Source organism: Mobula birostris, chromosome 8, assembly GCF_030028105.1.
Source record: "Mobula birostris isolate sMobBir1 chromosome 8, sMobBir1.hap1, whole genome shotgun sequence".
NCBI classification, from domain to species: Eukaryota; Metazoa; Chordata; class Chondrichthyes; order Myliobatiformes; family Myliobatidae; genus Mobula; species Mobula birostris.
The window spans coordinates 162303607-162329604 of record NC_092377.1 but is presented as its reverse complement, the minus strand read 5'-3'; the positions used below and the strand labels follow the sequence as shown (position 1 = coordinate 162329604).

At 40.7% G+C, this 25998-nt stretch overlaps 1 protein-coding gene across 9 annotated transcripts in view; it reads left to right on the top strand.

Annotated features, from left to right (window-relative positions):
- Positions 1–25998, top strand: part of LOC140201894 (paired box protein Pax-8-like) — a 67319-nt gene that overhangs the window by 7483 nt on the left and 33838 nt on the right. The window contains exon 3 of one of the 9 annotated variants that reach the window (XM_072266668.1): positions 1581–1635. The exons of 5 other annotated variants lie outside the window; for them this stretch is intronic. Coding sequence is in view for 3 of the 4 variants with exons in the window: in XM_072266669.1 (XP_072122770.1) it covers positions 25060–25111 (52 nt within the window). In the remaining variant the exon portion in view is untranslated. Of the gene's footprint in view, positions 1–1580; positions 1636–24783; positions 25112–25998 lie in introns of those variants that run through there. 3 more of the 9 variants (XM_072266669.1, XM_072266660.1, XM_072266667.1) reach the window with 3 other exon arrangements.

Here is a 25998-nt window from a genome sequence, read left to right as displayed (position 1 = left end):
ACGGCTCTATCCAATCCCACAGGTCATTAGCAGTGACAATTAGGTGCGAGAATTAGTTGCCTGCGACCACCGCGTGGATTCATCAACAATGAGATGACAGGCGATTCTTAATTTTAAGTAAATGGGAAGCAAGTTGGAAGGGAGGGGGTGTGGGTTGACATCAAGCAGATGGAGCAGGTGTGTGGGGTTGGGTCAGAGGTCTGTCCAACGCTGGACACCGCCTCCGGCTTTTTATTCACACCGGCTCTTGTTGCGTTGCCCCCGGGGCTCTTGCCGTTCCGCCAGCCCTCTGATTTCCCGAGCTTGCGAAGAGGCAGAAAGACAAGTATCAGGTCAAGGCAGCCTTTATTTTCGTTTAATTTCCGCACGGCAATTGAAATGGAAATTAGAGGCCAGCCGCTCTAGAATGGGTTAACGAGGGCCGCGGCGGTGGGGCAGTGAAGCAGAGAGGCAGCAGATCTATCAAAGAGAAGGTAATTAGAAACAAAAACCCCTGGCTGGGTTGGGGAAGGAGGCCAAGGAAAACCGGGAGGTAGACAGAAATAGCGACAGAGACGGAGTCAGTGGAACAGGGAACGAGCGACAAAGGGTCAAACCAAAGAGACAAGTATCAGATAAAGTGGGGATAAAACGCAACTTGGAAATGAGGCGTGGACGAACAGACAAGAAAAATAAACCCAAAAGGAGGGAAAAGAAAGCAAAACGTTTGTAATAAGATGCTCTTTTCCATGCTGTATAACTGTGACTCTAAGAATATGTTGAATGAGCGGTAAACAGAAGTATAATTATGGAATGATAAAGAGTGCATTAGACTCGAGGTGAAATTGGCGATTTTAGAAACAGTTATCCAAGTAGTCCCATTCTCTTAATTTTTCTGTATAATCCACACCCCTCTCTTGCAAGTAGTAATTAAACCCGCTTCCCTCGTCCTTATGGGAGATCGGAACAGTTTGCTGTGTATACCTAACCGTTTCGTTTGCCACACATTCGTGTCGTCTGGTGATCCGCCCTATTCTACCGCAAACAAAATCTCATCATTTTCCCCATCAAACTCCAGTCTAAAGTAATTTGTGCACTTCCGCTAAATCTTTATTTAATCGTCCCCACAACCGTGACAACTGTAGACAATTGGTTTCCAAGGGAATCTTCGTAAGCTTTGCATTCGATTCAAAATCACGGCAGGGTCATAGATATACGGGTCTTTGTATTTTAGTTTCATTTGATTAGTCTTTATACAAAGTAGTAAAATATAATTTTCCTATGGCAACAATAGAACATAGAACTTAATAGCACAGGACCTTCTACAGGTCCTTCGGCCCACTATACCTGTACCGACCATGATGCCAAATTAAACGAAACCTATCTGTCTTTTCTTGATCCATATCAACACCCCTAACGCGTTTCCTCAGTATGTACGGCATGGAAAACAGTTCTCATAGTTACTTGTACATTGTGTTTTATAGGATTGCTTATGTTTAATATATGTTTTTTAATTATGTTCTTTATGCTTATTGTGTTTTTTATGCTGCATCGGATCTGGAGTAACAATCATTTCGTTCTCCTTTACACTGGTACTGAAGAATGATAAACAATTTTGAATCTTGAATCTGGAATGGAATCCAGATCCAAATCAAGGTGCAATAACTTTCTAATTTCCTCAACTATGTAATAATTATAATTTTATTTTCTTTTGACAATTATATTGAGGTAACATGTCAGACCAGCATTTATGTAAAATTAATAATTCTGTAATTCTGGATTTTGATCATTTTTAAATACTCTTGACAAATTGATTTCTTCCAATGAGTTGCTTGCCTGAGATTATGAGTCAGTGCACAGTTTGAGATAGCTTGCAATACCACTGGGATAACACCATTTCATGGATCTTGTCCTGGTTATAACCATCAGGGAATCTTCTCACCTTGATGGATGAGTATCTTTTACTAATGCAACTAGTAGATTTTGTTTAAATTATTTTACTCTCTCTTTGCTTTTTCTTCTATCCTTTCTCCACCTAAAGTTCCTGACACTCTGGTTCTGCAGAAACAGACCTTTGGTAGCTTGTCAAGTGACCATTTACACATGTGAATTAATTTTTGACAGTATCAGGGTCAAGTTCGATCATGTCTTGGACAAGTGATCAACATTCAGTCACATGGCTTGACTGATTTCTGCACCTGCCCCCTCCTGACCCATGCACCACCCTCCCCTTTCAAGCCTGCAGATAAAGAAGACAATTGCAGTGGTCCTTTTGAGACCAGCTAATTCAAATTCCTCTTCCAGGCTTGTATCTTTCAGTTCCCCATGACCGCTATGTTTGATGTAGTTTATGGGCTAACCTTGGCACAGACAGTAATTCTATTACTGGACCTACAATGTTCTAGATTATAATGTAAAATGAATAAATAAAAGCCAGAATAGGCAGATGGAGTTGTAGCAAATAGTTAAATAGACATATAATGAATAAATACTTTGTTGAGAAACAGAACTGCATTTCTATTCTACTAAAGTAATATGCTTATAATGGTGTTAAGAACATTAGGCATCCTCAGCATTGAGAGAATTACAGAGCCTGGCAACGGATGGCCAAAGACTGATACATAGAGCTACTTAAAAGGAAAATGTATTTTGCAAATTAATAGAGCTTTATTGACGATATAACAGGATTGATAAGTCAATGTACATTTTAAAAGGTGTTCATCAAAGTACTAAACGAGGGTTGCTACATAAAAAACAGAAAATACTGGAAATATCCACCAGGTCAGGCAGCATCCCTGAGAGAGAAAAGGCATTAATATTTCAGGCTGTGGTGAAAGTTCATCAGCTGAGAACAGTAATTTTAGTTTTCTCTCTCCATGGATAATGTGTGATCTCTTAAATATTTCCAACATTTCCTATTGTTATTTCAGATATCTGCAGCTTTTAAAAACGCAAACATGAGGAATTCTGCAGATGCTGGAAATTCAAGCAATACACATCAAAGTTGCTGGTGAACGCAGCAGGCCAGGTAGCATCTCTAGGAAGAGGTACAGTCGACGTTTTGGGCCGAGACGTCGGCTGTACCTCTTCCTAGAGATGCTGCCTGCCCTGCTGTGTTCACCAGCAACTTTGATGTGTGTTATCTGCAGTTTTTTTTTGTTTTCTGATTATTGCTGGCCCCTCAGCTAATTATGATCTAATCTGAGGCTCTTGTTCGTCGGGGGTCAACCATGCACATTGTGACCTAGCTGTCTACGTGATACACAAAGCAGTATGATATGGAGAGCAAGTTGTTGCCTATGCAGCAGTCTCCCCCTCTCCGTGCAGCTGATTAATCCAAAGGAACAGCAGAGATAGATATAGTTTGACACCAGTGGTGTCGCTAATTTGCATTGAACTCATTATAAGACACACTTGGGGACTCCAGCTCCAGATTTTTCCTTGGGGTTTACTTCCGAAGCCTTCCCCATGATTGGGTATAACTGTAAGGCAGCAGCAGTTTGAATCTGAGTTTTCCTTCTTCTAGGTGAACTGCCAGCCACACTGAAGAGCCCCACCTGCCTGAGGCACTGGTTTTAAGGTGCCAGTAACCTGCCTTTGCCCTTTTCCTGTTAGTAAAACAGTTCCACCAGGGTTAGTAGCCAAGCCCCATGTGAAGGCTAGGAGCTGGATTTGGACTTGGTTGTCAGAGGCTATTGAAACACACACCATTGGGAGCATTTAAAAGTTACAGGTATCTTATTCCCACTACGATCCCCAGTTACGTCAACCTTAAGAAACCTATGGTTTATATTCATAATGTAAATGAAAGAGCCAAGAAAATGACATCCTGCATGAATAGGATGCAAAGAGCTTGCCAAACTTGAGTGGGCAAAAAGATGGTAGATATGTTATAATGTAGGAAATATGGGAGAATTCATTTTGTTGGAACTGGAACACACAGATTTTTATATTGTGAAAAGCTAGTGAATAGAGACTTACAGAGTTTTTTGTGAATGAAATACAGAAAATTAATCTGAAAATGTGCAGGGATACCATGAAATTTGGAAGATAAATCATTATGTGGCAGAATGGACTCTGGAATACAAGAGTTAGAATACACATTTTTTGCAATTATGAAGGGCACTGGAGTGCTGCACGTAGTTTTGATCTCGGTGTCAAAGGCATGATATTCTTGTTTTCAGTGTAGTACATAACAGATTCAGTCTTGCAATAAAGGATTGCCATCCAAGCTGTGAATTAGTAGTATCAGCTCCTTGGTAGAGTTAAGGAGAATAAGATGTGATTTCACTGAAGCATAACATTCTAAAGGGGCTCCAAGAATAGATGTGGAAAAACTGTTTGCCCAGTTAAAAGAATCAAGAGCTAGTAGAAATAATCTGAACAAGGGGACTCAGACATTTAGGGCTGAGATGAAAAGAAGTTTCTTCATTCAGAAGGGCTGTGATTCTGTAGAATCCTCTCTCCTAAAAAGCCTGAGGATGTTCAGTTATTCATGTAATCAAGAGTAAGAACAAAAGTATTTTGGATACTTAAGATAATCAATTGGTCGCTAAATTAGAGCTAGAATGACAAAGTGACCTTGAGAGGACACCTGGCTCACTGGCCCCTACTCCTGTCACAGAATACTACACCATGAAATAGTTTTAATCTGGGAAACCTATTTTTGTTGCTGATAGGAAGACAGGCCAGAAATAAAGTGGATCAGAGACTTGCTTGGCTTTGGTACTAGACTGTAGCCTACACTAATAACCAAATATTATTATGGAATTTTGAATTAATTGTGAACAATGCAAATAAAAGTATGCATGCTGAGATTGGCACAGGAATACAAGATGGGAAGGAAGCCTACACTGTTTTACAAAAATTTAAAATACTGGCCAGTGTTTGCGGCAATGATGGAAGATTTGGCCTTGGTGCTTTAGGTAGGGGAAAAGCAAAGCTGCTTGTTGCAGACACAGGAGACAACAATAGAACTTCAATAATCTCTTTGGTTCTAGTGCTAGGAATAAACTCTGATGCATCCCTATATGATCAGGTAGCCTGCTGATACTGAGGTACCTAGGGTCAGATATGAAGAATAAACACTTGGAAATGGAGCATAGACAGTGTAAACACCTTTGGGAGAGGACTAATGAAAAGGGATCTTGAGGAATTTGTTCTAAAAGTTGCTCCAACACATGTCAAAATCATAGAGGATGTGGAATATGTGAACCTCTGCTTCCTGTTCTGATGTCTGTACTGATAAGTAAAAGTTTCTGTGAGTGCTGTCTAATATACATTCCCAGCTGGAAAATAGTTCTATTTTTTAATCTATTCTTCCCCAAGAAAGTAATAGATGAAATTCCTGTGTTAATAAAAATTGATATCCTGCATATACTGTATAATTACCTCCTAACAAATTACTGCTTTGAACCACAGGACTTCTATGTAGTTTTGTTGCTTTAGGGCTGTCTTTTCTGTGACCCTCAAACAGGCAATCTGACCCTCAAAACTCATTGTACTCCTTTTGATTTCTCAGTTTCTGCTTGCACTTCTTACTTCTTGGTTTACTGTGCTTTTCTTTGGTTCTTTGACTCATTGCTTCGCAGATAAATGAATTCTCAAAGCCAGATTAACACTGTTGAGGAGGCTAATATTTGACTCGAATTACAGATGGCTTGAAAGACCATTTGAGCAAACACCTATTCATAATCCATAGACCAAGGTTTGTTGGTAGTGACGAGATCACATTATTTTAAATAAGGGCATATCGCCATTCCAATGAATCAATCTAGAGCAGGGATTCCCAAACTTGCTTAATGGCATTGGTCCATGGCATAAAAAAGGTTGAGAACCCCTGATTGAGAGAGATCTTCATATTATATCATTGTAATAATATATTGTTTCTTAAATGGTTCAATAGCTGTTGCCTCCATTATGATATCTGGAACCTTACTCTACGAGCTGACAGTCCATTCTTTGATAATATTATTACTGATATTTTAAATTTGAATTAGTTAATATTCCATTAGATTTTTGAAATAACATTAGCAACCCTATAATGAATAATATAATGCACCTTGCGGAGCAGACTCAAAGGGCCAAGTGGCCTAATTCTGCTCCTATATCTTATTGGTCTTATAAATTACAAATGGATAAATGTACTGAAATACCTCTTCATTCCTCAGAAAGCATTTAACTATCTTGCTTTCAGATAATCAGTACATAAGCACTATAAAGTTTGATTGGAATCTCCTTGAACTTACATTTGACAGTTTTGCCATTGTTATTCAGCATCAGAACAGCTTTGTTGATTGTTCTGCTCATTGGTTGGACTATTTGCGCAAACTGTCTACTAGACTTCTTAAATCACTATTAGCTTTGTTTTTAATCAATTCAACAGTGATGGTCGTCTGCCATCTGTTTTCTTCCCTACTACTTTACTGTTTACTGCATTAAATACATCTTTGTTCATTCACATCTTTGGTTTAACAGAATTAGTGGTTTATATATTACAACCATCATGCTATCATTTCCTGTTTGTCACCTTATGTACAGACACCCATCCCTAACATCACTTTATGGACATACAATCTACGTACATAAGCTATCTTATGTATTTATATATATTGTGTTTTTTATCAGTATGTTCCTTATCTTACTGTTTTTTTGCGCTGCATCAGATCTGGAGTAACAATTATTTCATTCTCCTTTACACTTGTGTACTAGAAATGACATTGAACAATCTTGAATCTTATACAACATTACATAAATTTGACCAATTTGCCCAGGTATCTGTATATTAGAAACAATGGAACTCCATTACCCCTCTCGAATTTGCACACCAAATAATCTCACAAAAATACCAAATGTATCCTCATTTTCGGCTACTTAATTCTCAATTTCCAAGGCCCACTATGAATCTTAGTTTACTTATTGAAAACCTAACTGCAACTGAAAAGCAAGCAATTGAGATACATAAATTGTCAGGAAATACAGAAGAGACTTGACCCAAACTCAGAGCAAAGAAGATGATTTGCAGTTAGTGATCACTTTTATAATAACTGCAAAATAACAAGCATCACCAGTGACCAGTGGGTGTTAAGAATGATGTCTACCACTCATCACCCTGGTTGATATAGATCAGGTTGTATGCACTCTGTAGATCCAGTTTGGTGAAGATCCGGGCCTCACAGAGTGTATCATTCATCAGAGGAGAGGTACCAATTCTTCATGGTGATTTTGTTGAGTCCACAGTAGTTGATGCAGGAAGGAAGACCCCTATCTTTCTTTTTGAAAAAGCATTCCGCACTGGCTGTGGACTGGGATAGTAAAATAAAGCCTTGCTGTAGGGCTTTGGCAATGTAGTCATTCAGGCTTGGGTTTCAGGAGGTGAGAAGGAGGGCTGATGACTTCAGGAAGGTGTGGTGCCCAGGAGGAGGTTGTGTGGTCTGTGAAGCAACAGAGTATTGGCTTCCTTTTTATTGAAGGTGATGACCAAATTGTGGTATTGCTGAGGTCGAGAGCTTCTTCATTGTCCATGAAATTACAGGGTGAAGTAAGCAGAGGTTGCAGGCAGATGGGCCCCAACTAGACAGTGAACTGTACGATCAGGTGGAGTGAGGGTCATGAGCGGAAAGCTGGAGCAAGACGAGAGGAGTATTAGCCAAGGTGAAAGGAGGAATTGGATGGACTCACAGTGCTCCCTGATGCTCATGTGCACAGGCTGTATGTGTGCTATGACCATCCCAGACCCCAAGGAATGTCCATCAATGGCTCTGATGCAGAGGAGGCGAGAGGTGGGCTCAGTAATCCAATCTGCAGTCTGGACTAGAAGGTTGACTGCTGGACCAGAATCCACCAGAACCTGCTGAGGGTGTTGAGCCATAGGGGTGTGGAGCAGAGAGAGAGAGAGTCAGGCTATGGTGCTGGAATGAGAGGCCAGGCGGAACTTAACAGATAGAAGTCACCTTGTCTTTACCTGATGGCACTGTTTTCCACAGGTGCAGTGGATATTTGATATGTAGACGACCAGTGGCTTCTCAGTAAGCATACAAGTTGCTTCTCCATTGACGCTCATACTCCATGTGGGGTTAAGGGAGCTCCTACTGGCATTAGCTCTGAAGGCATTGACATTGAGGGTCCTGCAGCCCAAAATGGCTCCGAGAACAGAACTGGGTCTTAGCTGATGACTTGGAGGGTAATTCCATAAGACACTTATCGACTCAGAAAGCTAGATGAGGCTTGAGGTTGGTAGGCATCTCCCAGGTAGACAGCTCATCTTTCATGCACTCAGAGTGGCCGTGATGGTAATGGGTCAGCAGAGTGTCTGCATTCCAGCTGCACTCTGCCACAAGGGTCCTGAATGCCACAATGTAATCCAACATCAAGTGTGAGGCGAAGTATCCAATCTGCTACCTCCCATCCACTCCCCACGTGGTCAAAAACCCAACAAATACCAGAGGTAAAATCTTCATATTGGTTGCAAAGGGGGGGGGGGGGGTTATTGTCCCAGTTAGAAATGGCTCAGGTCAGAGCTCACGAAGGCAATCTTGGCTTGGTCCATAATATACAGAAACAGCTGGAGCTCAAAGTGTAAAATGCACTGGAACAGGAAGTTGCTGGTCACCAAAGCGTTCAGGCACCAGAATCCAGGTCTCAAAGGGAAGAGGTTGAATCTCACTGTGACTGTCTCGTTGCTGTATCGAGATGGAAAATTAGTTGAGAGTTGTAAAAGGATGGTCAATGGTTTTTCTGCTGCTTCAGGATCATGTGCTCCTGTCAACAGACAACTTCCTTTAGGCAAGCATATTCATTTGGGTAAATCGTTGGTTCACTAATTCTGTCAGGAAATGCAGAGGAGGCTTGACCAGAGCAGCAGAGAATATTAGCAGTGAGCAATCACTTTAATGATGAACTACAAAATAACAGGCCACAAGGGGCCACAAAACAAGAGAGAACAGACACTTTAACATGGCAAGGCAACAAGATAACTGAAGGCTAGGAGCAACTGGTTAAGGCTGGCTGGTTCATTAAGACAACAAGGGCTCCCCTCCCGATAAGACCTGGGTTTAAATAGTCTGCAGGTGATAAGTTGGGAATGAGTGGTAGGTGATTCCTGTTCGCTGGGTGGAGACTGGGAGGTGCCTGTCTGTGCAGGCCTGACATAAATTCTGAAATAAAAATACAAAATGCTGGAAATACTCAGCAGACCAGGCAGTTCTGATAAATCATCAACCACCTGAAATGTTACCTCAATGTTCCTTTCCAGAGGTGCTCACTATTTCCAGTATTTCCCACTTTTACTATGAGTTTGTCCCAGGCCTTTCAGTTTGTTTCATTCATAAACAGATATAGAAGGCTGGTCAGGCGGGACCTATAGTTTCCTTCATGATATCGGGGTGTATCCACTGGTATTTGATTGGGGTGGGTGGTCTTGTGAATCCCCATAATAGACTCAGGGTACAATAATGACACCAGCAGCACAGTAGCATAGGAGTTAGCTTAAAACTTTACAGCACCAGCGATCAGGGTTCAATTCCTACCACGGTCTGTAAGGAGTGAGGTGGTTCAATTTGGTAGGCCAAATATGATGGCAGAACATAGTATTAATGGTAAGACTCTTGGTAGTGTGGAGGATCAGAGGGACCTTGGGGTCCAGGTCTATAGGACACTCAAAGCTGCTGCGCAGGTTGACTCTGTGGTTAAGAAGGCATACGATGCATTGGCCTTCATCAACCGTGGGATTGAGTTTAAGAGCCGAAAGGTAATGCTACAGCTTTATAGGACCCTGGTCAGACCCCACTTGGAGTACTGTGCTCAGTTCTGGTCATCTCACTACAGGAAGGATGTGGAAACTATAGAAAGGGTGCAGAGGAGATTTACAAGGATGTTGCCTGCATTGGGGAGCATGCCCTATGAGAATAGGTTGAGTGAACTTCACCTTTTCTTCTTGGAGTGACAGAGGATGAGAGGTGACCTGATAGAGGTGTATAAGATGATGAGAGGCATTGATCGTGTCGATAGTCGGAGGCTTTTTCCCAGGGCTGAAATGGCTAACACAAGAGGGCACAGTTTTAAGGTGCTTGGAAGTAGGTACAGAGGAGATGTCAGGGGAAAGTTTTTTATGCAGAAGGTGGTAAGGGCGTGGAATGGGCTGCTGGTGACAGTGGTGGAGGCGGATGCGATACGGTCTTTTAAGAGACTCCTGGACAGGTACATGGAGCTTAGAAAAATAGAGGGCTACAGGTAATCCTAGGTCATTTCTGAAAAAGTACATGTTTGGCACAGCATTGTGGGGTGAAGGGCCTGTATTGTGCTGTAGGCTTTCTATATTTCTATGAGTTGGTATGTTCTCCCCATGATTGTGTATGTTTCCTCCAGGTGCTCCAGTTTTCTCCCACATTCCAAAGACATACAGTTTAGGATTAGTAAGTGTCTTTTTAGAGTGGTGAATCTGCAGAGTTCTTTGCCATTGGCAGCTGTGGAGGCCAAGTATTTATGTATAATTAAGGCAGACGTTGATAGATTCTTGATTGGTCAGGGAATGAAGGCATACGGGGAGAAGGCAGGAGATTGGGGCTGAGAGCAAAATTGGATTAGCCATGATGAAATAGCAGAGCAGACTCGATGAGCCAAATGGCTTAATTCTGCTCCTATATCTTATGGTCTTGTTATCTTTCAAAAGCTACAGAAAATATGATGTCATCACATCACGTTCCTTTTCTCCTCACCATGAGTTTCCACCCACCCCACTCAGTACATCATCAGTCTCCTTTCTTTCGGCAATGGGGCAGCATGGTAGTCTAGCAGTGAGCACAACAGCTTTAAAGTGCCAGTAATCATCAATCGGAATTTAATTCCAGCTTCTGCCTGTAAGGAGTTTGTATGTTCTCCCTGTGTCCACATGGGTTCCTCAATGTGCTCCGGTTTCCTCCCTCATTCCTAAAATGTGTGGGTTAGGATTAGTGAGTTATAGGCCTACTATGTTGGGATTAGTGAGTTATAGGCCGGCTATGTTGGGATTAGTGAGTTATAGGCATGCTATGTTAGGATTAGTGAGTTATAGGCATGCTATATTGGCACCAGAAACTTGGCGACACTTTTGTGGAACGCCCCAACAAAATCCTTGGACTGTGTTGTTCATTGATGCAAAATGACTCATTTCACTATATATTTTTTGAGGTATGTGTGACAAATAAATCTAATTTTTGAAAATCCATGCACACTGCCTGTAGTTTTGGAGTTTTTGGGTGAATGAATACTTCTGCAAACTTTGATTGAGTTATTTGGAGAGAAGACAGAGATTGAGATTACTGCACTATCATTTCCCAAGCATTGGACTGAGGGATAGGAGTTAAATTTTGCTCACTTTTACAGGTGCACACTTTGAACAATATCAGACAGAGAGGTAATGGTAGAAGCAGTCTGAAGGGAAATTATGCTGATTACTATTTACTTACTTTATGAGATGACCTCAAAACTATTTAATTCTATATATGGAAGATTTCAGAACAATTCAGAAATTTACTGCACTAGCTGAAAGGTTCACATATACTTGAATGTAAAAGGTGTCACAGATACAATGAGTTTGGAATGATAATTTTTACGTGTAATTATGTGAGGAATCACTGGAGCACTAGGTTTATTGGGAAGGCCATGCTACAGAATTAAACACTTCCCATTTAAGTTGTCTAGTTTTGGAAGCTAGCAAAGTTCTCATGAGTATGAAGTACCCTCTTCACACCCAGGGCCTTCACCATGTTATGTACTACCATTATCCTGCTGGATGGACAGAATCAAAACAAATCACAATAGGAATGAATGCCATCTCACTGGCTCAAATATTGCAGCATATGACAGTGATAATAAACCTGATTCTGAGACCAGCACCTTGAAAGTTGAGCACCTAAGCTCTCCAGGCTACCAGAACTGTTCTTCTCCACACCATGTAACCTCACACCTCTCTGTCCATTATTTGCGTCAAGTCAGGAACCAATCTTGTTTAAACAGGGTGTTTAGAAGGGTACTTTTAGTTTTTAATCTGGTAAAGTTGTAACATAGGACTACCTATATGCAAAAATGCAGCAGACAGACCTAATCTAATGCACAATCAATAGATCAGATTGATTGTAGTTCTAGTACGTATATCCATTTGTGAATACTGAACATCTACATAGATAATGGAAAGAGGATGCTTTAAGAACATTCACATCCTCCGCATCATCAGAGGACGGCACTGGAGTGCCAACAACAAGACACTCTCAATATCTTCATATCAGATTCCAACTGAGGTCACAAGCAACACAGAAATCAGACTTCAACTAAAAGTGACTGAGAATACTGGATAAGACAAGTAGAACCAGTAACATGAATCAGAATCAAGTTTATTATCACCGGCATGTGATGTGAAATTTGTTAACTTAGCAGCAGCAGTTCAATTCAATGCAATACATAATCTAGCAGAGAGAAAAAATAATAAATAAAATAAAACATAATAATAAATAAACAAGTAAATTAATTACATATATTGAATAGATTTTTTTAAAATGTGCAAAAACAGAAATACTGTATATTAAAAAAAAAATGAGGTTGTGCCCAAAGCTTCAATGTCCATTTAGAAATTGGATGGCAGAAGGGAAGAAGCTGTGCCTGAATCGCTGAGTGTGTGCCTTCAGGCTTCTGTATCTCCTACCTGATGGTAACAGTGAGAAAAAGGCATGCCCTGGGTGTTGGAGGTCCTTAATAATGGACCCTGCCTTTCTGAGGCACTGCTCTCTAAAGATGTCCTGGGTACTTTGGAAGTGCTCAAGATTTGAACTCTAAAACTTATTGCATCTCTAGACAAGCTGTCCTAGTTCAGTAACATCATGAGCATCCACCTGACTGTGTGGAAAGTTGCCAGGAATGTACTGTGCACAGAAACCAGAAAACAGCCAAATTACATCCCAACTGCTTTCTCCTCAATCATCAGTAAAGTGATGGATAGTGTTGCTGGTGTTGGTTTCAAGCCACCCTTATTAATCTATCTTCTAGGCTCTGAGTGGTCTTGGTGTGTGTGTGTGTGTGTGTGTGTGTTCACGCACACATGCAGAAATTGTGAGATAATGTGTTACGCATGAAAGTCCATGGGCCTCAAAAGATCCGTAGAATACATAATATTATATATACATTTATCACATAACTATAACATATTCTATATTCATTAATGCTCCAAATCTATGGTTACCTGATTGTCATTTTAGTTGCTTTCTCGAGTCATGAGAGTTTCAAGTACAGGAGGATCATTTAGGAAGCTCTACGTAGAGATTCTCTACTGTATATCCAGCTTTTGTCTTAGCTCCAGTCTCAGAAGAGTGCATTTGATTTTCAGAGAGGCGTTCTCCATTTCCTAACCAATTATCTTTCTAATTACTAATTTGTATCAGAATCATGTAATTTTTTCACTGAAATAGTGCTTTGAGCTGTACTTGGTTTGTATATGCACGAACAAGAGAAAATCTGCAGCTGTTGGAAATCCAAGCAACACACACAAAATGCTGGAGAAACTCAACAGGCCAGGCAGCATCTGTGGAAAAGAGTAAACAGTTGGCGTTTTGGGCCAAGACACTTAATCAAGACTGGAGAAAAAAGATGAGAAATCAGAGTAAGAAGGTGGGGGGAGGGGAGGAAGAAACAGAAGGTAGTAGGTGATAGGTGATAGGTGAAACCAGGAGAGGAGAGGGTGAAGTGAAGAGCTGGGAAGTTGATTGATGAAAGAGATAACTTAAGCTGTGGTAACGGGTCTGGGTGAGCACATAATTGAAGAGTCAGAGTGTACAGAGATCACAGAGAGGGAGCAATGAAAGATGGTTTCACTGAACTCATTTCAAATCCCACCACCAAGCACTTCTTTCCCCCCCACCCCCCTGAATTTCTGCCTTCCACAGGGATCGCTTCCTACGTGACTCCCTTGTCCATTGATCCCTCCTCACTGAACTCCATCTTGGCACCTATTCCTGCAAGCAGAACAAGTCCTACACCTGCCCCTACACCACTCCCTCACTACCAATCAGGACCCCAAACAGTCCTTTCAGGTGAGGCGACACGTCGCCTGTGAGTCTTTTGGGGTCATCTACTGTATCTGATGCTCTCGGTGTGGCCTCCTGTATATCGGTGAGACCCGACGTTGATAGGGAGACTGCTTCACCAATGTGGGATTTCCCAGTGGCCAACCCTTTTAATTCTACTTCCCATTTCCATTCCGACTTGTCAGTTCATGGCCTCCTCTACTGCCACGAAGAGGCCACACTCAGGTTGGAGGAGCAACACCTTATATTTTATCTGGGTGGCCTCCAACCTGATGGCATTAAACATCTGTTTCTCGAACTTCTAGTAATAGCCTCACCCCTCTCCTTCACCATTCCCCATTCCTATTTCCCTCTCTCACCTTATCTGCCCATCGCCTTCCTCTGGTGCTCTTCCCCTTTCCCTTCTGTCCATGGCCTTCTGTCCTCTCCTATCAGATTCCCCCTTCTCCAGCCCTTTCTCTTTCACCATTTGATTTCCCAGCTCTTCACTTCACCCATCCCCCTCTCCCGGTTTCACCTATCACCTACTACCAGGTACTTCTTCCCCACTGCCCCCACCTTCTTACTCTGACTTGTCATCTTTTTTCTCCAGTCCTGATAAATGGTCTCGGCTGAAAGGTTGACTGTTTACTCTTTTCCATAGATGCTGCCTGGCCTGCTGAGTTCCTCCAACATTTTGTGTCTGTTGCTTGGTTTGTGCATGTATTGGTGTGAATGTGCAGACCTCACTTAATTGTATGGAAATGTTGGAAAAAGCATATTAGGGATCACTCAGCTTTGGCATAACGAACTTCCTAAGTAACACTTTAAGGTCTTATTTATGCCTTAGGATTTCCCGAAAATGATTCACTTATTTCAAATCATTCTGATATTACGTAAAATTCACAGCAAATATGAGGAAAGTTTTAGATATGAGACGTTGTGTTCCTGGTTGGAAGTATGGATGCATGAAGCACACATTGGAAATTTATCCTCACTTAATTTCAGAAGTTATTTTGTAAAACTATGGGGCAAGTAGGTTTTTGACATCAGTATTCTCTACAATCATTAAAACATCTTGTCAAGAGAATTGGATACCTTCCAAATTGATGTCTGCCCATCACTCACAACTTGAGCTTTCAAGATGGTGTAGGAGAGACTCTGTGTGAACTGCTCTTAGTGGCAGAGCAGAGATGGCACAGTAGTGTAGCATTTAGCGTAATGTTTACAGCACTGGCTATAAGATCCGCGTTCAATTCTCACTGCTATCTGTAAAGAGCTTGTACATTCTTTCAGTGACCGTGTGGGTTTCCTCCTGGTGCTCCAGTTTCCTCCATATCCTAAAGATGTATGAGTTATTATTAGTAAATTGTAGGCATGCTATGTTGGCATCAGAATCATGGCAACAGTCGCAGGCTACCCCTAGCACATGATGGATTATGTTGCTCATTGACGCAAAAGGGGCATTTCACTGTAACTTTCAATGTATGTGTGCCAAATAAAGCTAATCTCTAATCTCCAATTATGCCTGCAATGACACTGTTTGGCACATTGAGACACCTTGCCAAACTCTTCCCAGGATTTCATTCAGCCACCAAGTAATCCCATGGAGTTGGATCACTGAGTGTCAGGATTCAGTGCTGAAATAAATCTGAGAGATTTTACTCCCAATGAATGACCAGCCTCACTGTCAGTGAGCAGTCAGAAGGTTCATTGTTCATTATTGGTAGAGGGATCCCATTTAACTTTCAGAGCCAAAATAAAACTACTGCGGCTGTCTGTGTGAGTTGGAGGATCTGGTTCATCATTACTGAAAATGAAATCGCTGCACAGAGAATCAACAGGGAACAATTAATACTTTGAAATAAGTTGCATGGCTATAATCTGTTGACATCACAAACACAGAGATCAGATAACAACTTTTAGTTTTTGCCATGCAGCTATTTTTGTAATGTTTACTTTTTCAATTGTTAATGGGATTTGATTGATATTTATAAACCAGGTTTCTTCCTCTCCTCTCTGTCTGGCAACAACAGATGTCAACAATCGCTGGAAATGGTCCTTAATGCCTCGCGCCTTGAGGTGTTTTTAAACACACGAGCCCACAGAGGTCAAAAACAGAAAAAATTCTGCAGACATTGGAAATCGAGAGCAACACACACAAAGTGCTGGAGGAACTCAGCAGGTCATGCAGAATCTATGGAAATGAATAAACAGTTGACATTTTGATCCGAGACCCTTTATCAAGACAGGTGAAGGGTCTCGGCCTGAAACATTGAATGTTTATTCACTTCCATAGATGCTGTTCTGCCGAGTTCCTCCAGCATTTTGTGTGTGTTGCCGCAGAGGCCAATGGCAGGTTATTCGTTTATTCTGACAGTTGACCCCCTATCTTACCTCCACCTGAAATAACTTTGAGGATTTGGATGTTACATCTTTTGCTCTTGTCCTTGCGTGATCTGGTAATGGCATAGATTGGAATGGAAGCTAAGCATTACATGTCTCTATGACTAATCAATTGAGTGACCAATACAAACCCTTTAAACCATATTTATCTGAGCGATATAACATGCTTACTGAAATAATACTGAGAAAATATTGTTGAGTTGATACCCACAGGGTATAGACATAATGTGATTAGTAACAGAATCAGAATCAATATGAGAAAGATCCGTTTAATGCTACGACAGAAGCGGATTTGGAATGCATTACCTGATTAGAAGATGGATAAAGGTTCAGTAATGGCTATAATTAAATATATGGTTGAAATACTTGAAGGATAAAAACAGGAAGAAAGAATGGTTTGCTGGGGATAACTGGATCTTTTTTTGAAATAGCCTGCAGAAATGCCCAGTCACTGCCCAATTTTGTTATGTACAAAGCATAGTTTCAGTTGTAGTTCATGTCTCAGTAAAATAGTTATGGGTTCAAGTAATACTTCAGAAACTTGAATATTTCAACAGTCTGACAATAGAGTGTGGAATTGAATGAGTACCTCATTGTCGGAAGTGGCATCTTTCAGATGTAATTGGAGGCTATCTGTACTCTAATGAGGATGTAAAACTAATTTGGAGAAGGGTTGACCTGGATAATATATAAACAGGAGAAATTCTGCAGATGCTGGAAATCCAGAGCAACACACACAGAATGCTGGAGGAACTCAGCAGGTTGGGCAGCACCTATGGAAAGGAATAAACAGTCAATGTTTTGGGACAAGACTCTTCATCAAAATGTCGACTGCTTATTCCTCTCTATAGATGCTGCCTGACCTGCTGAGCTCCTTTGCACTTTGTGTGTGTTGACCTGGATAATATCATTTAAAAAGATTGTCTAGTCATTATCAAAATGCTTATTGTGGGACTTGGCTGCTAATAAATTGTTTGCTATGTTTTTGACATTATCAGTGACCAGATTTTGAAAGTACTTCATCAGTTGTAAAAAGCTTTGGGGCTTTAGGAGATGTGAAAGGTGTAAGATTCCTATTTTCAGTAACGATAAAATTCAGAGTACCAAGCATCAGACCAGTTATTCAATCTAAGCACATCTGTTGATCCACACATTTTGGTTGTAGCTTTCGCAAATATACTTGGAGTATCTAACCATCCATAGCTGACAATTGCTGTATTAGAAATAGGGTGGATACAAGAGATTCTGCAAATGCTGGAAATCTGTGCTACTCATCAAGGGGTTGGTTGACTGTCCAGGCTTGAGACAGAGAAATTTCTTCACCCAAAGAAATTTTTGTATTTCTCTACCCTAGAGGATTGTGGAGGCTCTGTTATTCTGTGTGCTCAGGGCAGAGAGCAACAAAGTTTTAGATATTAAGGAATTGGAGTTAGCACAGGAAAGTATCGATGAATAAAAGTTCAGCTATGAACTTATCAACAGTGCAGAAATACAAGGGCCATCTACTTTACAACAAAGTTTCTTCCCCCCGGGCACTTAATCAGAATAACAGTTCTAGTTAGTGCCCCCCTCTACCTAGTACCCATGTCACTGCACTGCACTGTAGACATATTAAACCATTTCTTATAATGTTGTTTACAATCTAAATACATGCTGGTATTTACAGTATTTACTTATGCATATTTTATTCCATATCTATCCTTTAACCTCTAACTTTATTAGCTTTTCTTATAATTCTTTATTGTTTAAAAGAATTCTTTATTCTTTATAATTGTTGAATGTTGTTTTTTTACTGTATGTCATGCCTTGATCAACACAACATGGTAAATTCGTAATACATGTAAATGTATTAGGCTAATAAAGTTCACCCTTGATTCTTGAACAATGTATTCTTACTATTTCTTTGCTACCACTGATTAAATCCTTTAACTTAACTGTTTTTTTTCTCTGGAAGATTTCAATTGGATTAATTAACATTAAGGTGCTCCACATGTGGTTTAGCTGGTAAATCAACTAACTGCTGCATGCTCAACCAGCTGATTTGAAGATCTTTATTTCCATTCCAGTGGCTGCTGAGGTAGTTGATCACAGCCAAAGCTGAATTAAAGCACTGTAATTACCCTAGTCTGGAAATGAGTTAGGAATGGGGAAAGCCAGGCTTTCTGTTCTTGTTTGCTGTTTAACTGCTTGCCTTGGGATAGCATACACAATGGATAAAAGTTGTTTTGATCTTCTGTGGTCCAAGAATAAACTAATCCTTCCTGTCTACGTTCACAAACAACTACCTCCAGCACTGTAGAACTTGCAGATCCATATTGACAAACTATGGATCAGATGAGTAACAGCTAAACAACAAGTGTTTCTCAGTTCTTTGCTAGCTCCCAACATATAGTGTGTTTTCCTTAGTTTATTTCCCTACTAAAGGTAATCTTAAAAGCTTTAGAACAAAGAGCATACACTCAGTGACCATTTTATTAAGTAAACCTATCCAGGGGCTTATTAATGCTAACATCTAATCAGTCAATCATGTGGAGGCAACTCAATGCACAAAAGCATGTAGACAAGGTCAAGAGGTTCAGCTGTTGTTCAGCCCAAACATGAGAATGGGTAAGAAATGTGAACTAATTGACTTTGACTGTGGAATGATTGTTGGTGCCAGATGGGGTGGTTTGAGTATCATAGCAACTGCTGAACCCAAGTCTCTGGTGCTGTAATAGCATTTTGGTAATGGTTAGACTACCAATATCTGCATAAGTACTTTGTAAGTAGGTAGAAGCTTAACTTAACCTCATCTGACAATGTAGGATCCCAGTAGAAATACATAGGGGGCACAATCCTAGTCACTTACGACTTTCCAACAGATGAGTTACTTAGAGGCCAGTCGATTATTACCATGCCTTTTCTCAAACAGGAATCTTTTGTTTTCACAGTCCAGAGAAAAAATGATGGGTTTTAGTACAACATATTGAATGATCTCATGTTGAATCATTCGAGAGATCTTTGCTGCTTCACATAAAAACACATACGTACACAGTCTTCAGTTTATTAGGTACACCTGTACACCTGGTCTTTAATGCAAATATCTAATCAGCCAATCATGTGACAGCAACTCAGAGCGTAAAACCTTTGAGACACAGTCAAGAAGTTCAGATATTGTTCAGAACAAACATCAGAATGGGGACAAATGTGATCTAAGTGACTTTGACTGTGGAATGATTGTTGATGCTGGACAGGGTAATTTGAGTATCCTGAGATTTTCACGCACAATAGTCTCTAGAGTTTACAAAGAATGTGTAAAAAACAAAAGAATAAGCCAGTGAGCGGCTGTTCTGTGGGCGTAAATGCCTTGTTAATGAGAGAGGTTAGAGGAGAATGGTTGGACTGGTTCATGCTGACAGGAAGGAGACAGTAATTCAAATAGCCATGTGTTATTACAGTGGTGTACAGAAGAGAATCTTTGAACGCACAACACATCAAACCTTGAAGTGGATATACTACAGCAGCTGAAGATCACAGACAGACATTCAGTGGCCACTTTATTAGGTACAGGAAGTACCTAATAAAGTGGCGACTAAGAGTAGATCATACAAAAAAAGAACATTACAGCACAGTACAGGCCTTTGGCCAATGACGTTGTGCCAACATTTTAACCTACTCTAAATTCAATCTATCCCTTTTCTCCTACACAGTCCTCCATTTTTCTATCATCTATGTGCCTATTGAAGAGTTTCTTAAATTCACTTAACATATCTGGTCCTACCACTACCCTGACAAGGTATTCCACACACTCACCTCTCTCTGTGTAAAAAGCTTACCACTGACATTCCCCCCCCCCCCCCACAATACTTTCCTCTAATCACCTTAAAATTATGCCCCCTTGTATTAGCCATTTCAGTCCTGGGAACCAGTCTCTGGCTGTCTACTCAGTCTTTTGTGCCATAACAGGCAACAAGTTTACCATGTGAACCAGAATACATTTTTCAAAAAAACACGTTTTTGTCAATTTATCTTCCTTTATTTACTTGACAATGTTGTAACTGACACATTGCTGGTGCATGTCAGAGTATTATGCTTCCTTATCCCATCTCTCAGAGAGAAATGTTGAACCCTCATGGAAACGGCTAACATAAAATCTGTCTATTCAGAATTCCTGCAGTAAGCACCAAATCAAACAATTACCCTATCTTATGGGTATTGACAGATAAGATGTACCTTATATAGAAAGCTGTCATTATAGATTGAATCCTTTCTTACTGTCAAGCTTCAGACTATAATTGTATTTTTATTTGTTTATTCATAGGGAGGTCAGTATTTATTGAGTATCCACTATTGCCTTTGAAAAGCTGGAGATGAACCAGCTACTTGAACTAATGCAGTCCTGGTGAATGTGCTCCCACAGTGCTATTGGGAGGGAGTTCTAGGATTTTGACCCAATGACAATAAAGACATGGCAATATATTTTCAAGTACGGTGGTCCACAAATTTGGTAGAATAAATTTGGTATATAGCTTTAGTCCTTGTCATTCCTAGTGAATTTGAGAGATGCTGTCAGAATAATTGCAGTGCATTTTGTAGATAATACTCCTTGCATTGGGTAATGGAAGGAGTTAGGGTGCTAATGAAGCAGATTGCTTTGACCTGGAGTATCACTAGACTTCATTCATCCAGGCAAATGGACAGCATTCCATTGCACCCAAGACCAATGCCCTATTGATGGTGGAAAAGCTTTGTGTTTTAGGGGTGAGGCACTCACCACTGGATACACAGTCTTTGTAGCAACAATATTTATGTGTCTGATTCAGCTGAGTTTCTGCTCAATGGTGGTCTTCAGTTTGTTGATGGTGGGTCTCTGACTGAAGGTTGTGCCACTGAATATCAAGAGTAGGTAGTGAGACTCTCTCTCTTGTTGGATATGGCTATTGCCAGTCGTATTTGTAGCAACAGTGTTACTTAGTCCATGTCTGAATATTATCTATTTGTTGAAGCAGAAAAAAACCTTTTGGAACACTCAGTAGATCTGAGTGTAGGGGGAAACAGATTCAACATTTCAGGTCAGTTGTGTAGGGGGAAACAGATTCAACATTTCAGGTCAGTTGCCCTTTATCAGAACTGGAAAAGTAAGATTGAGTTTTAAGTTACAAAGGGTAGGCAGGGAGAGAAAGAAGGCATGGCTGTAATTGGTTGGAAACCAAGGTTGTCTAGGTAACAATTAATTTTGATGCAGCAGAGACGAGAGAAGTAAAGGGCATGCTGAAACTGTAAGATGCAACTATGCAAAGAGTACCCAGGACATCATGCAGCATCTGTGGAGAGAGAAAAATTGAATTAAAATTACAGATAGAGGATGTCAGGAAATGTAGAGGAGGCTTGAGCCAATTGCAGAGCAGTGGAGACAATTAAACCCTGAACAACAACTTTAATATTAAACTGCAAAATAACAAGCCACGAGAGACCACAAAACAAGAGAGAACAGGTATTTAACACAAGGTGACTGAAGGCTAGAATCAGATGGTTGTGGCTAGCTGGTTCATATGAATGAACAAAGACTGTGAATGAGACCTTGGTTTAAATGGGCTTTCTGGTGATGATTTGGAAATTAATACAAGTGACTCCTGTTAGCTGGATGGATTCTGGGAGGTCTTGCCTGTGCAGGCCTAACAGATGATCTTACATCAGAAATGGCCAGATCAGATACAAACTGGAAAGGCTAGTTATATAAAATTTTTGAATTCAATATTGAGTTCAGTATTTGGGCCAAGACCCTTCATCAGCATTGGAGAAAAAAAGATGAGGGGTCAGAGTTAGAAGGTGAAGGGGAAGGGAGGAAGAAACATAAGGTGATAGGTGAACCTGGGAGGGAATCTGGAGCAGTGAAGTAAAGAACTGGGAAGTCGATTGGTGAAAGAGATAAAGGGTTGGAGAAGGGGGAATCTGATAGGAGAGGACAGAAGGCCAAGGAAGAAAGGAAAGGGGAGAGGAGTACCAGAGGGAGGTGATGGGCAGGTAAGTAGATAAAGTGAGAGGGGGAAATGGAAATGGGAAATGGTGAAGGGGAGGCATTATCAGGAGTTCAAGAAATTGATGTTCATGCCAGTCCATGGCCTCCTCTACTGTCACGATGAGGCCACACTCAAGCTGGAGGAGCAACATCTTGATTTGCAGCTTGGTAGCCTCCAACATGATGGCATGAACATTGATTTCTCAAACTTTCAGTAATGCCCCACACTCCTCCCCCCTCCAATCTCCTTCACCATTCCTCTCTCCACTGATGCTGCCTGATCAGCTAAGTGCTTCAGGGATTTTGTTTTTGCATATTTGGACAATAACATTGCTTCATTTGCTGTGCACCTGTCAATGGTTTTGAACATTGTGAAATCATCAGTGAACATCCTTACCTCTGATCTTACAATAGAAGGATGGTCATTGATGAAATCGCTGAAGATAGCTGAGGATTCTATCCTGAAAAATTATAAAATGTCAGGGTTGGGATTATTGACCTCTAATACCATCCAACCATTTACCTTTGTCTGAGGTCTGCTTCCAAAAATTGCAGTGTTTTCCTCTTGATGCCCATTGAATTTAGTCTTACCAGAACTCTGTAGCAGCACATTCAGTCAAAGGTGCCACAACGTCAAGGGCAGTTACTACTTTACTTTACTTTATTGTCGCCAAACAATTGATACTAGAGCGTACAATCATCACAGCAATATTTGATTCTGCGCTTCACACTCCCTGGAGTACAAATCGATAGTAATTATAGTAAAAATTTAAATTATAAGTCATAAATAGAAAATAGAAAAGGGAAAGTAAGGTAGTGCAAAAAAAACCAAGAGGCAGGTCCGGATATTTGGAGGGTATGACCCAGATCCGGGTCAGGATTCGTTCAGCAGTCTTATCACAGTTGGAAAGAAACTGTTCCCAAATCTGGCCGTATGAGTCTTCAAGCTCCTGAGCCTTCTCCCGGAAGGAAGTGGGACGAGAAATGTGTTGGCTGGGTGGATCATGTCCTTGATTATCCTGGCAGCACTGTTCCAACAGCGTGCGGTGTAAAGTGAGTCCAAGGACGGAAGATTGGTTTGTGTGATGTGCTGCACCGTGTTCACGATCCTCTGCAGCTTCTTCCGGTCTTGGACAGGACAACTTCCATACCAGGTTGTGATGCACCCTAGAAGAAGCTTTCTACAGTGCATCTATAAAAATTAGTGAGGGTTTTAGGGGACAGGCCAAATTTCTTTAGCTTTCTCAGCAAGTAAAGGTGCTGGTGGGCCTTCTTGGCAGTGGACTCTGCTTGGTTGGACCAAGTCAGGTCATTTGTGATATTGACCCTGAGGAACTTAAAGCTCTTGACCTGTTCCACTTGCGCACCACCGATGTAAATGTGGTCGTGCGGTCCGCTACTCCTGAAGTCAACAACCAATTCCTTCGTCTTGCCGACGTTGAGGGATAGGTCACTACTACTTTACCTTGGGAATTCAGCACTTTAGTCTATGTTCAGATCAAAGCTGTGAAAAGGAGTGGAACTGAGATGATTGGTACTGCTTTTGATGATAACTTATATCATTAGATGATGAAGAGTAGATTGACTGGGCAGTAGTTAGCCAAATTTCACTTGTCCTGCTTCTTGTGGATAGAACTGTTCTTGCACCCTTCCCTTCCTGTTACCTGTACGTCCACAACCAGTTATTAAGTACAGCAGGACTGCACAGTTTTGATCTCATCCATTGGTTGAGAGAGCATTTATTGTTTATTTTAGCTGTTTATCATGTGCTGCAGATTCATCTGCTTGCATCTTAATTTTACAATTTTAAATATAAAAATTGTAAAAGAAAACTACAAATGCTAGAAATCTAAAATGAAATAGAAAACCCTGGAAGTACTCAGCAGGTCATTTGACATCCATGTAAAGAGAAACAGAGCTAATGATTTCAGCTGAAAACGCTGCTGAGTGTTTTAGGCATTTTCTGTTTTAATTTCAATTTTAGCATGTGGCATATCTTTTTGCACTTCTTTTTGAACCAGGGTTGAGGCCCTTGCTTGTTAGTAATGGTAGGGTGAAGTATATCAGAATCAGATTTATTATCTCTGAAATATGTTATCAGATTTGTTTTGTTGCAGCAGTACAGTGCAAGACTCAAAATTGCTGTTGATTACAAACATCAAGAAAACAGTGCAAAAGAGGAATAATGAGGTCGAATTCATGAGTTCATAGACCATTCAGAAATCTGATGGCAGAGGGGGAGAAGCTGTGCCTAAAATATTGAGTGTGGGTTTACAGGCTCCTGTACCTCTTCCCTGACAGTAGTAACACAAAACGGGCACATCCCGATGGTGAAGATACTTAATGATGGATACTGCCTTCTTGAGGCACCCGTCTTGAAGATGTCCTTGATCGTGGAGAGGGTTGAGTCTACAACTTCATTCCATCCTTCGCATTGGAGCCTCCTTACAAACCAGTGAAACAAACAGTCAGAATGCTCTCTACCATACGTATATAGAAATTTACAAGTCTTTGGTGACATAATTCCAAATGAAGTAGAGCTGCTGGTATGCCTTGTTCATTATTGCATCAATGTGTTGGGCCAAAATAGATCTTCTGAGATGTTGCTGCCGAGGAATTTGCTGAATAATAAGGATATGGATTGTGATGGTGTGCATTTCTGTTGCTGATGGCTCACATCACATTGCGAGTGCTGAAGGTATGTTATAAGTTCATCCAATTTAGCATAATTGTGATACCATAAAACAAGATGGAAGGGTTTCCTCAATATGAAACAACTTTGTCTCCTCAAAGGCCATGTGATGGTCATTCCTACCAATGATATCGTGACAAATCTATCTGTCACAAGTGCATTGGTAAGGACAAAGTCAAATAAATATACCCTTTGTGTTGATTCATTATCTGTCACAGACCCACAATAAGCAGTTACGTCCTTGAGAATTCAGCCAGCTTCGGTCAGTTGTAGCCTCCTGTGGTGAATGGATAGTTAAGTCCCCTATCCATAATACATTCTCTGCTCTTGCTATGGAACAATTGGCTTATCAGCTGATGGAGAATAGTGAATGAGAGACAGGGGAAGCATACTTCCCATATTTGACATAATGCTATAAGACTTCATGAGATCTTGACTCCCAAAGCAACATTACTACAGTTTTTAAAAACTTTATCTGTATGAAAGTGAATGCAACTTCCAGGAAATGGCTGAACATGGTTGAAGTTGACACTAAAATATGTAAATAGGTGCAATGCTTTTTGAACTGTGAACTCACTATTGACTTCCAAAGGAGTGGGAACTGGTAAAGGGAAGCTGACTACATCTAACCAGGGGACACCCTGGACGGAGGTAGATTGTCATTACATGGGACAAAGATGCCAAGGGGATTCCTGCCCATTAAGCTACAGAAATAGCACCCTCCCTGGTACAGGCAACTGTCAAAAGAAGAAACACTCCAGATTCTGGAGCTACCAAAACTGAATATGTTCTGAATATCTCTGAAACATGCAAAAAACATTAAAATCCATTTAAACTATTAAAAGAATTAAAAGTTAGTAATGTGGAAAATGTACTAAAATGTGTATCTATCA